This window comes from Argiope bruennichi, chromosome X1, assembly GCF_947563725.1.
Source record: "Argiope bruennichi chromosome X1, qqArgBrue1.1, whole genome shotgun sequence".
Classification (NCBI taxonomy): Eukaryota; Metazoa; Arthropoda; class Arachnida; order Araneae; family Araneidae; genus Argiope; species Argiope bruennichi.
The window spans coordinates 31,757,847-31,774,387 of NC_079162.1; the positions used below are offsets into that span (position 1 = coordinate 31,757,847).

The 16,541-nt window shown below is 27.0% G+C and overlaps 1 protein-coding gene across 4 annotated transcripts in view; it reads right to left on the reverse strand.

Moving 5' to 3' along the window:
* Positions 1-16,541, reverse strand: part of LOC129959491 (AT-rich interactive domain-containing protein 1A-like) — a 155,593-nt gene that overhangs the window by 18,952 nt on the left and 120,100 nt on the right. For all 4 annotated transcript variants that reach the window (XM_056072345.1, XM_056072344.1, XM_056072342.1 and 1 more), the window contains 4 exons: positions 6,492-6,580; positions 4,828-4,944; positions 2,528-3,175; positions 1,380-1,711 (listed from right to left, as the gene is read on the reverse strand). In XM_056072345.1, coding sequence (XP_055928320.1) covers positions 1,380-1,711; positions 2,528-3,175; positions 4,828-4,944; positions 6,492-6,546 — 1,152 coding nt within the window. In that variant the 5' untranslated portion in view covers positions 6,547-6,580. The remainder of the gene's footprint in view (positions 1-1,379; positions 1,712-2,527; positions 3,176-4,827; positions 4,945-6,491; positions 6,581-16,541) is intronic.

Below are 16,541 nucleotides of genomic sequence, written 5' to 3' on the forward strand. Positions count from 1 at the left end.
GAAAAAAACATATGTACAAGCATGAACTGGCAACATTTTAGTTGCAATCAACCATTTAAATGACAGAAAAAAGGGGGGAAAAGAATTGTTTGTCTTCAATTGGAATTTATTGTTACAAAATTTTCATTACATCTTTGAGTCTATTGCTCTCCTTCCAACAGTCAGATTGTATTTTTGAGGCTAAAATTTTATACTTTACTTATAAAGATCATAATTTTAGCCAAGTAGTATGGAACAATTGCATCATCTATGCCTTCTTAAAAGGTAATTTTTATGAGTTCAAGATTTATTCTAATATTATGCCAAATAACTATCAGTACACTACAATTTAATGCAACACACATGGTTTGAAAAGCAAATTACTGTCACTAAATTCTACATTTAATATATTTACAAATAAAACGAAAATAATTTATTTGAGATAAAACTTCTTAGTTTTCCTAGGAACACTTAACTAGTCAATCAAATAAAATAAAACCACTTCATACAATAACGTCACAATGTATTAAAAGAAGGAAAATATATTTTCCCTTTTTTAACATATTAGCAGAATAAAAGTGCATTTTTCAATAGCAAATTAATAACTTCAGATAACTGCATTAAGTACAAATAAAAATAAGAACAAGAAGCGATCTTTCAGAGTCTGAATGACGAAAACAGTTTGTTTCACATAAATAGTTTTCACATAAAATTATAATTAAACATTTCAGAAAAAATATTGTTAGGAACTATTGAAAATTATTTGACTTGTTTTGTTTCTAAAGAAATTAAAGTAAAAAAAAAAAAGAAGTTTTTAAATTGAGAAGAGTAATCAATATGGATTATGCATTTGTACAGAATTAATAAGTGCCTCTTACAAACATAAACAAAGCAAATTAAATGCTGTTTTTGAAGTTTTAGACATTATACAAAGGAGCATTTCTAAACAAAACAAATATTTGTCAGATACAGAAATAATTGTTGTTTGAACATTCATAAAAGAATGGCAAGAAATAACTTCACACAGAAAGTTTTGTAAAAAATAAAATTTTGTTTCACAATAAAATTATCAATTGTGTTTTAATCCAATATGGCCAATCCTTCCACTCAAAATTCTTGTTTAAAAACACAGGTATTATTTTTTTTTTATTTCGATACAGGAAAATGTTTATATAGCTATACTAGATGCATAACAGCAATTAAAGTATCAAACAATTTTTATTAAAAAGTTAGGTAAAGTAAATTTAGTTATCATAAGCAAGCATATAGATTACATTTTTGGATAATAAATCTGAAATGCAGACTATTCACTGAAAGGAACATAGAAATATTTTGAAATAAAGAATTTGGTAATAAAAGAGAATATTAGTGAGATAATTTAAAAAAAAAATAATACTTACAGGACTAGCAGGAGTTTTGGGCCAGCCAGGACTAGAAATACACTCCAAATCATCATGGAAGGATGACATGGAAGCAGCACCGGGAGAGGATAAAGTATTTGGAGTCGGAGGATATGAAAAATTTGGTTTGGAATTCGTTTTCATTGAATTCTGTTCATCAGGTATAGATGATGATGCAGAAGCACTAGAAGCTTGGCTTCCTTCGTCTAAGTTAGCAGGAGGTTGAAGAGAATTGCCAGCATTACGATTAGACATTACATTTGGATTTGTTATTGATGATGCAGATGATGGCATATTATTTGGTACATGGCTAATAACTGATCCTGGCAAAACTAAAAAAAGTTAATAAACAAAATATTACATTTCAATTTAATTTCATTCAAAATATCAATTAATATAACAAGAAACAACCAATTTAAATTATGCATTTTGTAATTAATTGTTTATGGACAGTGAAATTTAATAAACTAAACTTAGATATATGCATTAACATTCCAACACTGAAAAATAAAAGATTTCCAAAGGCAATTCATGGTATACCTTTATTTTACATTTATCATTTGAAGCAAGATGTGTGATATTATAACCAGATCTTAGATTTGAAAAGTCTGCATTCTCAATTCACAATTAACTGCTATTATACATATGATACATTTTATAGTTAAAATCAGTTTCAACAAAGATTTCATTTTACACACTAATATAATGAAATATATGGAAATTGTATCCTCTACTAAAGAATTAATCCATATAATAGTTATTAAATTTTGTAATAGTAATTGCTTAAATTTTCTATTGTATAATTTGGACATCAAAAATAGTAGAACTTGATCAAATATTAATAAATTTATCAGTTAAAAAAAACCAGCTTAAAAGAAGTTAAATCAACTGTAGAAATTAACTCACTTGTAATGAATTTATTACAAATTGTTATAAAAAGGGGCGATATTTTTTAAGTGAATTCTTTAACATAGCAAATTGCAAATAATCTTTTTTTATTCTAAACCCAATGAACAATTATAATATTTTTTATTATAATATACGAATATAATATACTTATTATATATATATATAATATTTGGAATTTTTATTATAACTCCATTAGCAATTTTCAACAAAACAAAAAGAATTAGCCAGAAAATTCATACCAAAAGAGTTTGAAATATTCATTTTCATACTATCAGCAGAGCCATCTGGAGAAGTATTATCAATAACAGATAAGCCATCTCCTGGTAATGATGATGTTTCTGGGGGAGTGGGAATCGAAGACACCTGAGATACCTGATTTGTTGGTACCATTGAAATAGAAGGAATCAAAGTTTCTTGTGTAGGTAATGCTGATGACTGTGAGGATAATGTCTGTTGAAGCATGTAAGACTGTTCATTTTCTGCATTATTATGCACATTATAGTTGGTAACATACATGTTTTGCATAGGGTAATTACTATGGTCTCCATAGTGAGGCATCTGTGGCATTGGAGTCCCAGTATTACGAGCAACCTGAGGACTCTGAGGTACAGTTGGATGGGCTTGAGGAAGCCCAAGATTTGAATTAACATACTTTTTTGAAGAATGAATATTGTTAGATGGGTAGGCTTTGGATGCATTAACATTAGGATAATACATATTACTACTGCAACTTGTTTTAACAGAGACTTGATAATTTTGAGTTGGAACTGTGCAGGAATAGTTTGTCTGCCTTGTCATTGGATACTGAGAATAAGAGTTTGAATTTTGATCCTTTGAAACAGGTGAAACATATCTGTTGATATCATTTGATTGTGATTGGTACTGGGCTAAAAAGAAAAAAGGAGAATAAGTCGTGAGAACAAATAGCAGATATTGTAAAATGGAATCATTTAATTTTTACCTTGCTCTCAATGTAAAATAATTTCAAAAATACTGACAGCTTGATGAATGGATTAAATCTACTAAACATAGAAGTGTCTCTTAAGATTAAAAATTTAAACTCATGAATGTAAACAGATGTTAATTCTAAATCCTAAATATATTTTGAAAAACTTTATATTTTTTCAAATTTAACAAAACATAAATGCTGCCTTAAATCCTTTTTAAGAAAAAGATATTAAAAGCATTGAAGTCTTAAAAATATTACCTTTCCCACATTCAGTTTAATTGAACTAAATGTACTTTAAAAAATTTTATTAGTCAGTATATTACAATAGTACTTTAAATAACAATTTTATTTTGATTATTTCATGACTTTAGTATTATTCACAGAAAAACAGAAATATGATATATTAATTATTTAATTGATATATGAATTATGTGAAACTTTACTGTATTCACATAATTTAAATTTACATACAGAGCTAAATTAAACGACTTATAGAAAGGTTATTACAACAGTATTTATTCACTAATATTTTTTAATTTTTAGGTTATATATATTTTTAATATTTCGGTTATTAATGAAATTAATATTAAAATTTTTCTTCGGAAATACAAATAAAAAAAATCGATAAAATTCCCCAAATAAGCACAAAACTATTTGCTATTTCCTTTTACCTAGTTTTTATTAACTTTTTGAAGGAACCTTGTTAAATTCTTTCTTAATGTTTTTTATTTATGAAATTATTTTTTAAATATATATACATGTATAATGTGTGCAAAATAGTTTTGCAGACGAGCTGCCAATAAGATAACAAATTGGAAATTAAATCAATTTATTTTCCCCAGGAAGGCATAGTGAATGGGGAGAATCGCTAATACGCCACTGCTTTCATAGAGATACAAGAGAAAATGTGTGAAATTTTTCCTTTAGTGCTCTCACTAAGAGGTTTTTATAGCGATTTCTTTAACAAGCGTCGATTTAGAAAAGGGAATTTTAGGCATCTTTTGAATTTACGCCGTTGGTGCTAAGGAATTTTATTCATTTGCTCAGAGCATGAGAATTCCAGACCGCAATTTTTTACAATGCGAGTTAGAAATAATTAAATAAAAAAGTGGGATTTGGATCAGGAAATAAGAGAACAATTTAGAATAAAGTAATATGGACTAATTTAAGATAAAGAATAAGGAATTAATTGGGATGTAAATTAAATTAAGAAATATTATATCATTACAGTTTACAAAATAAAACTGTTACTAGAAGCCGAATACCCTAACTATTATTAATAATATCAAAAGAACTATCAATAATAATTAATTAAAATGAAGTTATCATATTTGTTAGCCTCTAATAGTCTTTGTCTCATTCGCATTTTCTTCTCTTTCCCATGCACACACACAAAAGACTAACTTTCTTTTTATAACATGAAAAATAGAGTAAATTAATTTCCTAACTACAGAAAATATTTACTTACGGATGCCATATGAAGAAAATAAAATCAATGTGAAATCTAAATTCAATATATAATTTATTTTAACTAAGGCTATTTAAAGTTTATGGAGGACAAGTATAGAAAGTCAAAAAGCAATTACCAACCTTGATAATAATGATTCATTTGCTGAGAATAAGGATCCATATTAGCATTTTGCCCATTGGTATTCGCACAAACTTTGTTGCCACCCCACATACCAGGCTGTAGTTGGTGACCATATCCTGAAAGGAGGATAATTTGTTTTAAAATTGAAATAATTTTTCCAAAACATCTTAGTTTATACATTATAATTATTTTATTTATTACTTAAAATTTAATTTGAAATATAGCTATCAGTTACTCAAAATCATGAAACACATGACCAAATAAATTTTCACATTATATATATAGGTAACAAATAGAATAATTTCTCATTAAAATTTAAAATACATTTCTTCAAAATTTAGAAAATACAACAAAGTACATGTAATAATAAACAGAATAGGTCAAAAATGTGTATGTCTCTTTCATGCCTATACACTGCACCTTTAGCATAACAATAAAATGTAATTTAATTAAGAAAAATTATAAACAATGCAATACAATATATAGCAATTCCTTTATTAATCAACAAGTAAAATGGAAAAGAAGAATGAAATAAAATGTATGAAATGGTTTTAATAAATTATTCGCTTTAATCTAGTCTTCTATTACAAAACATGTAAGTTTAAGTTTTTAATTCTGCTTAAACTTACAAAACGAGTTTTCAGTCACATAAATATTATTAGTTAATTATTTATAAACTGAAATTACCGTAATTTAGTTTTCGACCATAATACACAACTTCATTTGAAGTTGATCCTTATTTTGATCTTTAACGAATGCATATGATTTATTTTTGATTAAATAACACAATCTACTAAAAATATAGTATAATTTTCTAAAATCAAAACAGGCTATGATTACGAAAACTTCATAGATTGAAAGCAGATTTTGAAAAATGGAATGTTCATTCACAAAGATCAATTATATAACTAACATATTGACAAATTGTTAATGATTATTGATGCATAGTAATTCAATATTATTTTTTTCAGATGTGAAATTATAATAAATCGAAACATGCCAAAAAACATTTTATTGTTTATTTTATTATTATTAAGGAAGCAGATTCAAATTCAGTTCAAATAGCAGTGGAAAATTTAATAAACCCATCAAAACAAATGTCTAATTAAAACTCTAAATTTCCATTCATTATGCATGCCTGATTCATAATACTAAAAATCCTACTTATTTCATATTACTGCAGTATTGATAAATCGGTCGAAATGCAATAACCAGTTTTCATAGATTAATGTTTATATATGTTACACAAACAAGTATTTGAGCCTCTTTATTATAGGAGAAGCAGAAAAGTATGAGAACGAGCTGTAATTCTGCCCTATTTATTACTAGGAACTATTTATTACTAGTGCTACTAGGAAAGAAATAACTATAAGTTGAAATACTTAAAAATTACGTTAAGCAAATTTAGTATGAGGGAAAACAAAAATGGAACTTTAAATATTAAGACAAATCCTATAAAATGCATTACAGATCCTTATAATCCCAAAATGTATGATTCAATCTCTCACATATCCTTCAAACAACTGGCACTCATAGAACACTAATCAATATTACATATATAGTAGAAAGTGAGGTAGCATTTATTTAAAATAAGCAAATAATAATAGGCACTTTCAACAATACAATATAAATACGGGTTATTGTAATTAAAAAGAATACTCACTTTGCGCATTTAGCTGCGCCTGATGAGTGGCAGATTGATTCGGACTTTCCATCATTATAAATTTTCAAAAAGTTGTGAACTCAGAAAACCTAGAGAAAAAAGATACATAATATAATATAGATAATAACAACAACAAAAATAACGATTTAAGATCTTACAATAGCATTCAACAAAAATAAATACATCTAAAATTTACGATTCCTTTTCTACCATAAAGATAACAGATAAAGTACAGCAGGGTGTGTAGTGATAAACTGTTGCAAAAATTAAATACTTCTAAGCACATTTTAAGCACCTTAGCCCCCAAATATTAAGCACCTTTGTATAAGTATGCATACGTAAACTGCGTATTTTCTAAACATAGTATTATTTTTTTTTCTGTTTTATAATAATGCATAATTTTTATTGAAAAAAATTCTTAAAAAATAATTTTAAACGCTTATTTTTTAAATTTCAATATTTATTTCCGTATTTGAACGACATTCTTCTATAGTAAAATTATACTTTTTTGGATTTGACAAAAGCATAGAAAATATTACACGAATTAAGAGGAAAAAAAAACTATTACCACCAAAAAAAATTAAGTCAATTTTATAAGAATAACAATAAAGATCTGTGAGTTTTTTCAACATTTCTTAAAATAAAAATAAAATTTCTGAAAATGCCGATAAAGATGTAGAACCTCAGCATGACCAGAAATTTTGTAATTGATTTTTATATAAGCAACAACAATTAAGATCCAACATGGCTAAGGTGGAAAGAGTATTAAGTAATCATTTTAGTAGTACTCATTCTATTAAGTAATTTTATTTGCAATCTTATAAAGCTAAAAACTAAAGCATTCCTACGGCTATCATCATACAACTGGCCAAAAATGCCATGAAACTGGGGATAGAATAATGCCACGTTCTAAATAAGTTTTTTAAATAATTTTTAATAGAAAATAGCAGCAGCGTTCACAAATGATCAGACTAAAAAGAAACTGTCTTATCGCTTCTTATTTCTAAAGTGCAGTAAAAGTCTTTTTTGAACATTTAACGTTCCTAAGATTTAGTGAAAACCTGCTTTTTAATCTATAAGCGAAAATTTTTATTTAAAAAAAAATTGCAGAAGAAACTATATATATAGTTTCCGAAGAAATGAAAATGCTTTGACAAGTCCTAGTTTTCATAAATAACGAAAACAAGTTTTAAAAAATCAGCTCTGTAGTTAGAAATAAGACGGAAATAAATTAGTCAGAGCGTTTCCCCAAAACTTTCTCGCATATTGCAGAGGAATGCCTTGTGTGGCATTGCCGTACGTTACAGAATATTAACACTAGGTCGGAATTAAATATTTTTTACTGATTGATTCTATTGTGTGATCGTTGGCAAGTGTTCTGGGATTAATCTTTGGCATGTGGTTGAAAGTATCCGAAAAGCAAATCTGGCTTTTAGACTCATTCTTCCCAATTGATTAAAACAAAAATTTGACTCAAAATTACACTTATAGTCACAAAATTACATACCAAATTTGCTATATTTAAGTCGCTATATTTTTGAGTTATCGCGTTTACATATTTCTGGAAGTACAGACGGACATGTGGCGAACCCTTTGTTGGATTTGGCTCAAAATTTGATAGACGTTTATACAATAGATACTAAATCTGTGTACTAAATTTTAAGTATCTGGCTCTCTTCGTTTTATACTTATCACGCTAACTTATATTCGAACAGTCAGACAGACAAACAGATTTCCTCTAAACGGATGTTGCTGAAAATTTGATTGAAATAAATAAGTTTGGTCTAAAGACCATATACCAAATTTCATACATCTAGCTTAAAGTGTTTTTGTGTTATCATCATCACAGACAGACATTTTCCGAAAATGTGCTTTCGAATTCAAAGAGATATGAAACGTAGAGATTCTGTAAAAACTCGAGTTCGAATTTTTTGATGATGGCAATATTTTCTCTAAATTTTGTATAATAGAAAGTCAAAATGGCAATTGAAGAATTTTTTTAAAAAAGTCATTCAAAGTCAAAATGCCAATTGAAGAATTTTTTTTAAAAAGTCATTTTTGAAGCCGGAGAGAGACAATACATCGCATTGCTTCAATATTTAACAAAGTTATCAAATAAAGAATTATATTCAATAAACAAGCTTTAAAATTTTTTAAGTTTAAATAAAAGCAAAGAAAGCATTTTTTCTTTCTTTTACTACAATTTTAACAGCTGCAGAATAATGTGATTCAACAGTTCGAAGAAGCACTATCATTTTGAATTTCATTATAATAAAATTCTTAGTTATAAACTGTGTCCAAAACTAATTTCTAAGAAATTATTTTTTTTTAAAATTACATTCAACAAAAAAATTTTTTTTTAATTCAAAAGCTATTCTTTTCAAACCTTTAAAACGGCGCTAAGATAAATTTTATGTGATAATATGCTTTGATGTTATGATGAAAATACATTAAAATTCTATTTTTTTAAAAATTAAACTTCGAATTAAAAGTTTGAGAATTCTGTTCTTAGTGTGCTTCTAATGCCCCAAAAATAATTTCCCGAATTTCATGCTCCTAACTTCATTGACTTAATGCTGGGCATTGCTCAGGACAAGACTTTATATATAAAAAGAGATTTTATTGGGAAACAATTTCTATAAGTTATAAAAAGAAAACAATCATTATAAAATGATAAAACCTAAATCCAGAAAAAAAAATGTAAAAAAAACTTTAAAAAAAAAATCTTTAAAATATTTAAGTACCAGATCCAGCGGTTCCTTTTTTTTTTTTTTTTTCCCCTTCTTCGTCAAAACAAATTTGGTAAGATTAGTCCAACAAATAAAAATGTCCAAATGGATGGGGACATTCAAAAAATACCGCGAAAAATATCACGATCATTGAAATTTAAAGGCTTCAAGTTGAAATTTCATCATACTAGATTTTAAGCGATTGACTAACGTAATTATGTACCGCAATTAATTACAATTCAATACAGTACAGTTGAATAACTGTAGTAGGTCATTCAAGCGAAGTACGGAATAGTACACATTTTGCACTGCCCCTTCCAGATAACTGTTCCAGTATTTTAATAAATGGCAATGCACACTGTTGGGAAAAAAAAAAAAAAAAAAGAGAGAGAGAGAGAGAGAGGGAAGAAAACCGAAAAAAGGAGGGGATAAAAAGAATCATTAAGTGTTATCTTAATATGGAACCCCTGGAATACTTCTTAGGATTCTTCCCTTTTGTTGGTTTTCTTTTTCGATACATCCGGTAAACAAGCCTTTCGAATATTCATATTCAATTTCGAATTATCATATTCAACTTGCGGGGAAACAAAACAAAACAAAAAGCTTTCTTCGCTTCATGAGAAAATTAAACACTTTTTAATGACCTTCTCTGAAAATTAAACACATTTAAGGTGCTTAAAAATGGTTTACAAATTTAAGCACTTTTCATGACTCTACGCACCCTGTACAGTCACCTCTACACACTTTTCGCCATATCATTACTTTTAAACTTAGTTTCTCGATGAATTTGAGATTTATGTTGAAAAAAGGAAAATATCGGAGATGCGAAAGAAAATGTAAAAACGAAATTATTCCGCAAAATTAAAAAAAATAATTTAAAAAAATGCTGAAATATTTTTAGAGTCCTCAACAACGTTTCAGAACATACTCAATGCATGCAAGGGAATAAAAGGCCAAAAATGGAACTTATGCCTTAAATTATTTATTTTGTTTTAACTTACAACATTATAGATAAATAGGTTATCAAGTTATTTCCTTTATGACATCATTATTAGAAAAAAGATTATTCTTAAGAATTCGAAATAAATAAGTAATTTATAGTTGATAGAATAATAGATTTACATTTTCACATATTGAAAAATAATTATACTAAGCATCTTATCTACGTTTTCAAAATTTCTTCGTGATATTATGAAATAATTTTAAGGAAAGTGAAATTGAAAGTGAATTCACATATTCTCCTTGGATTTATAATACAATAAGATGGTAATTTCATGGAAAAATATAAAGAAACCTCACATTCCATAACCCTTATCTTAGGATAAGCATTTCATGTATGAGGATAAGAGGGCAGGGTTTGTGCCTGACATGATATTCATAACTTAATGAAGATTTGAAATTAGGTTTTCAAATATATCATCAATACCTATGAATTAAATACAAAGTAGAAGAGAAAAATACACAAGGACCTTTTCAACCTAGTACTTGATTTTGGACCTAATAAATTCATACGACTCCATTTCTATTTGAAAATTTTTACAGAGCCTCCAAAATTAGAAAGTTAAATGAGCATTAATTTAAAGATAAATAAAAATTCAAGATAATTTTCATGTAATATAATGTAATTTTATGTAAATATAATTTTAGTACACAAATATTAAAAAAAAAGCAAAATATGAAAGTGTAGTGTGAGCTTTCACAACTCCAATATTTCTATTTTCAAGTAATGTACATTTTAAAAAGGTTGGGCAAAATAAAACAGTCAGCAAGGTGCGAACGGTTCCATGGTGGACTAAGAACCAGTATTCACTGCTACAATCAGAGCATTCACATGCTTATGTTCAATAAAACTCATTTTTAATGAATTAAGGCTTTTTTTCTTGTCACAAAAAGATTAAAAAGAACCCAGTTCGTAGCGTTTGAGAAAATCTCTAAAAACAACACTCAAACAAAAGTCAATCCTATTTTGAAACAAATCATATTTACAAAATATTGTAATTGATAACAGTTTCAACCGGCGAAGCCACTGTCATAAATATTTAGTTTATCCAGCTCCACTTCCTGAAGACTGAAATTTCAAGGACTAGATAAAATATTCCTTGAGGAAATTTGACACTTATTACTTCATACGTGCAGAAAGCTATCATTTTTGTATCTTCTACCAAATTAAAAAAATACAAGGAAAATAAATATATTCAACATAAAAGTTCATAAAGCATTAAACCACAGTAATCAATTTATCGATTCAAATCAGTAAAAATAGCCATTGAAAAATAATAAAAATAACCAAAAAAGTTGTAATTAATAATACAACATTTTTTTAACCTATGTAATCTAAAACGAACTGAAGAAATCCTTTTCTTTAATTTATTTTTATTTTAAGCATATTCAATCAAGATATTTCGAAACTATTGATTCTCTATAAAATTTTCTTCTCTATACTACACTACACTCTAACAGAAGTGTATTTAATACTTTAAAGCATTTAGGATTTAATACTTTTACTTTTTGGTCATAAATATCTATTTACTTCTATCTTTAAAAAATTCATTCAAAAAATATGTTTAAGAGTTAAAAAGAATACATTTATTTCAATCTCCTTTGATTTCAAATAAATTAAACAAATAATAGGTATATTATTATCCTGATATATAATGTACAGAAAATTCTGCACAAGCATGCATTCCAAATTCAAAAATCATACCATATTTATCTCAAATTTTACAACAAGACAAAGCAATTCTTCCACGGAAAATACAAGAATGAATCTGAACTATTTTTCTAAACAATCATTGTTTAAATCAAAGTTATTTATATGTCTAATACAAATTTCTCCAAAAATCTTTTTTAAAAAACATTAAAGTCAACACAAGCCAGCTTTATTAATCTACAATAAGCTACACAACAAGGTGCAATACTAAAATATTGATATGAAGATCAGGTGCTCTAGGTACATACCATTAACTTCATTTTTTTCCCTTCAGAGAATTATTGTTCTATATCCAGTGTGTACAAACATATTAATCGAAATCCAACAGAAGCAAACAACTCACAGTTCACAACCAGCGTATACAACGATTCAAGCACATAAATGGATTCATATATACACTGCACTGACGCAAAACCTTGAGCTAAAACAATGAATAATCAACACTACATGCGCAATCATTATAATTGCATAAAAACAGTTATTACCACAAAAATAAATAAAAAAAAACTAATAGCAAAATTATATCATTAAAAATTATTGGAATGAAAAACACAGAAAATAGAACGGGAAAATCCAGGAATTTACATCCTATTAGGATGTTTGCTCATTACACGTATGACAATGAGAAATAAATGCTTACTTGCTAATTTCTATTTATTTTACTAAATGAAATGATAATAAAAAAATTAGCGTTTTCTTTCGGGAATATTCAGTTGCACTGACATAAATTGAAACAAAAATAATAACGTGAAGTAGCTTTTTTAAACTAAAATGACGCAAATAAGTTTTTTGTAAACAACGGTTCCCCCCTCCCCTTATTTTGTGATTTGTAGTTAAAATAACAATAAGGCATTTCAATTATGAAATAACATTTCCAAATTTAAACAATGAAAATTGTGTTTAAAAAAAGACTATGACGCTGGTAAAATTTTAAATTATGAAAGGAAGAAATTTTTTCATTCGCACTACAAATTTTTTTTAATGTAATTTATACTTTATAATTCTTTACAAAACAATTTTTTAAGTTCCTCATAAATCATATTAACCTGTTAACCGGGTAATTAACTTACACTGAATTCATTTCGCTTTGAAATATCTCGTCTTACCTGGTTAATAGGTTAATGCCAACTTCACATCATTTGGTATTTTCATGGATTACAGCGAAAGCAAGTAGTAGTTTTCATCAATCTTCAAGCATTGTTCATATATTCAACAGTTAAATCATGTTCATATTATGCACATGAAAATGTGGCATGTTAGTTTAATTTTGAAATCTACAACGGATCTTGCAGGAGGAAAAGAGCAAAACAATATAGAGTTAGTTGTCTTACGTTAACGTCATATTTGATATATCATTCAATATCACTTGCAGCATCGACCCATAACTGCATTTTTGTCTTTACTTCGCAATCTCTGTTTGGCTTAAATACTTTAACTTCATTCGTTTCTATTTCCGCATTTTTAAATTACATTCTTTTGAGCACAATGTGCAAAAATCATCGCATCTTTTTTGCTTATATATCCTTGGTAGACTACTAATCGAATCCGATTTATTTCCAAATACCATTGAAAAATCAATTTGCTTTTTTTTTTTCGCCATTGCACTTTCTGTAAATGCAGACACTTCCTTAAATTCTTCCGTAAAACAAATGAAAGTGGTAATTTACTATTGTTTGTAAACGAGTTCATTTGAAGAAGTATTTTTTAAAAAAGTTACAATAAGAAATATTAATGCTCAAATCTGCTAAAATAAAAATTATGAAATCGACACATTTCGCCACTAAAAATCATCGCAATTTCTGCATCCCTTGATTACTTCCTGATTCTGAACAGTACCCGCCTGGTTCTATGACAATAGTAAATTTTTCATAGTTTTCTACAGACATGCACCAGATTTAATGTTTAAGTTTTGGGAGACAAAGAAACGTCTTCTTTTTTATGAATTCTTACAATTTTTAAAAATAAATTAAGAGATGTACAGTTGCTTATCAGACTGACATAGGGCTTTAAAACTGTAAAACTCTTTGTTCAAAATGCTTTCATTTTGAAAACAGTTTTTTTAAACGCAAATAATTTTATTTTCTTTCCTTTTATCCCCATGAAATGAATTATAATAATTCCTAATGAATAATACTAATTCCTTTCTTTATCTAAGCATTCTTTATCTAAGAGGAGTTCAAAATTATAATGTGAATGCCATCAACTATTTGATTTCGAGGAAATTAATTCTAAATTTACGTGATTTTGGACTTTGTGAAAGAAAAAAAAAAAACTTTGAATGCATATTTCAAACCACTACACATTTTCTATATGGGATTATTCACTTAAGCGCATAATATAATGTACAAAAAATAATAAAAGAAGAAATTTTAAAAAAAGGAGAAAGCATGATCTTCGTTTTAAAAAAACTATCAATCCAGACAGCTTTCGTATTCTAATCTTAAAATTTCAAATGAAATAATAGTTACATAGTAAATGCGATATTTTCGCAACTAAAATATTGTCCTTCTGGCTAAAACCAATAGCAAATGTACTATTTTGAAATAAAAAGAAAGAAAACGTTTATTTTTCTTTCTCTAACTGATGTGCATATATTAGAGTACCATTTTATCTAAATAAGGATAAAATATAAGAATTTGCAAAAGACCCCTTTATCTTTCTTCCGATTTTATCAAAGAGACCCATAATTTAAAGATAAATGAATCTAGCCAATAATATTCAAAGATAAATAGAAAACTAGACAGGATAAAAAACAGAGGACGAAGAAAAAGAATAAAATATTTCTAAACTTAAAAAAAAAAAAAAAATGAAACATTGTTCCTCTCTGGATATAGTAGCAACTGCGGCAGACTGGAACTGAAGTTATCTTGAGTTCCAGACAGTGATCATAAATATTTACAGTTTCTATTCGGTCTCTTACACAATATTTGGGGGGAAAATCGCTACACTTCTTACAATGTAATAAAAATGCTAGAGAAAGAGAAAAGAGTGTTGTGTGTTTAACAGTCTGTTCCAAGTTTTTATATCAAAAAACTTAATATAAAATAATGATAAATAACAAGTATTACACAAATGCATCTTTTCACGATTAATTTTTTTTTTTTTTAGTCAGAAACTTTGGGACCAGTAGATTTTATAGAAAAGAAACAGAAAAAATAAAAAGTTTCAAGAAACCACAAAAACTATTCCTGTCAAGAAGTTCAATAATTTCTCCTTTCACGAAGTTAATATTCTAAGATAGTTTTAATGTTAAAGTTAATCCAGTCAAATATTTAAAGATGTGTTGCATAAAAATTCAGTAGAAAGTTTATTGTTAAAAATTTCTTCAGTTTAGCCGTAATATTTATCATATATAATATACATAAATTATTTCATCTTCCTGCTTTTATTGTTTCCCTTCAAAGTTCACAGCGCTTTACAGAATTTAAATTAAGTTATACTCATTTTCGTTGAATACTAAGTATTTATTTAAGTATTTGTATTATTTAAATTTACTAAGTAATTTACTAAGGCGCATAACATAAAATATTTTTCGAGCAATTCTTACGTCTCTAAATTTAGAAGTAAAGACATTTTGGTTAATAAATAGTTATTGACCCAAGGGTTAAAAATATTTTGATATTTTAATTGAATTTGGTTCTACATTAATCTTTAATACAAAAACTGTCTTTTGTTTCTAGATAATATAATAAGAAGAAAAAGCATTATGTATGGAGTAAACATACAATGCTATAACGGGTTCCACATAATGTTAAATAAAGCAAACTAATTTCACAAAATAAATTTAATCTACCCCCCCCCCACCATTTAAAACGCTATTTGAAAACAATTACGGGCTTGGGTATTTGGGAAAATAAATGCTTATGTTTAAATACATAATAAATAAATTTGCCTGATGAAAATGTTACTACCATCCGCTAACATCGAAAATCACCAGATTTTCAATGGCAACTAATAATGGAAAGTTAGAGGAAATGATATTTTATGACAGACAGAAATCGTTCCTAAACTTACAAGTTTAACCATTTAACCATTTTCTGTCCATTACAATTATCCCTCAAAGAAGGCTAGGAGAGGGATAAAAAAAATAAAAGGGATTATATAAAACTTATAATACTGGTTTTATGATGGGATTCAATTGCTTATACTAATTAATTATTATTTAAGAATTTATATATTAGAGCGCTGATTTGGGAGGATCCAATTTTTAAAAGTTAATTTATTTTTAACATTACACTTCATTATTTTTTTTTCAACTGGAAATGCATGAATGGAAAATCAATAGAGGCAAGAAATTTAACAAAAATGATTTTAAAACAGATTATGAGCTTAAAGTTTAATTCAAATTAATTTAAAACAATGCGAGTTTAATTAAAATTATGCATTAATTTTCTTTTTCTTTAAAGTTAAAAATTCGATTATGCAATTATTTCACAAGTGAGTTATTACATTATTTAAAATTATTTTATACAGGTCTAAAATATAAATAGTGTATTTAATTGTATATTATAAGCGAAGCGCCATGCAGAATTACTGTAAAAGGAGGTCTTCAGTTTCAGAATAAATGCTGAAATTTATCAAAAATCGGAAATTAAATCAATAACCTGTTTA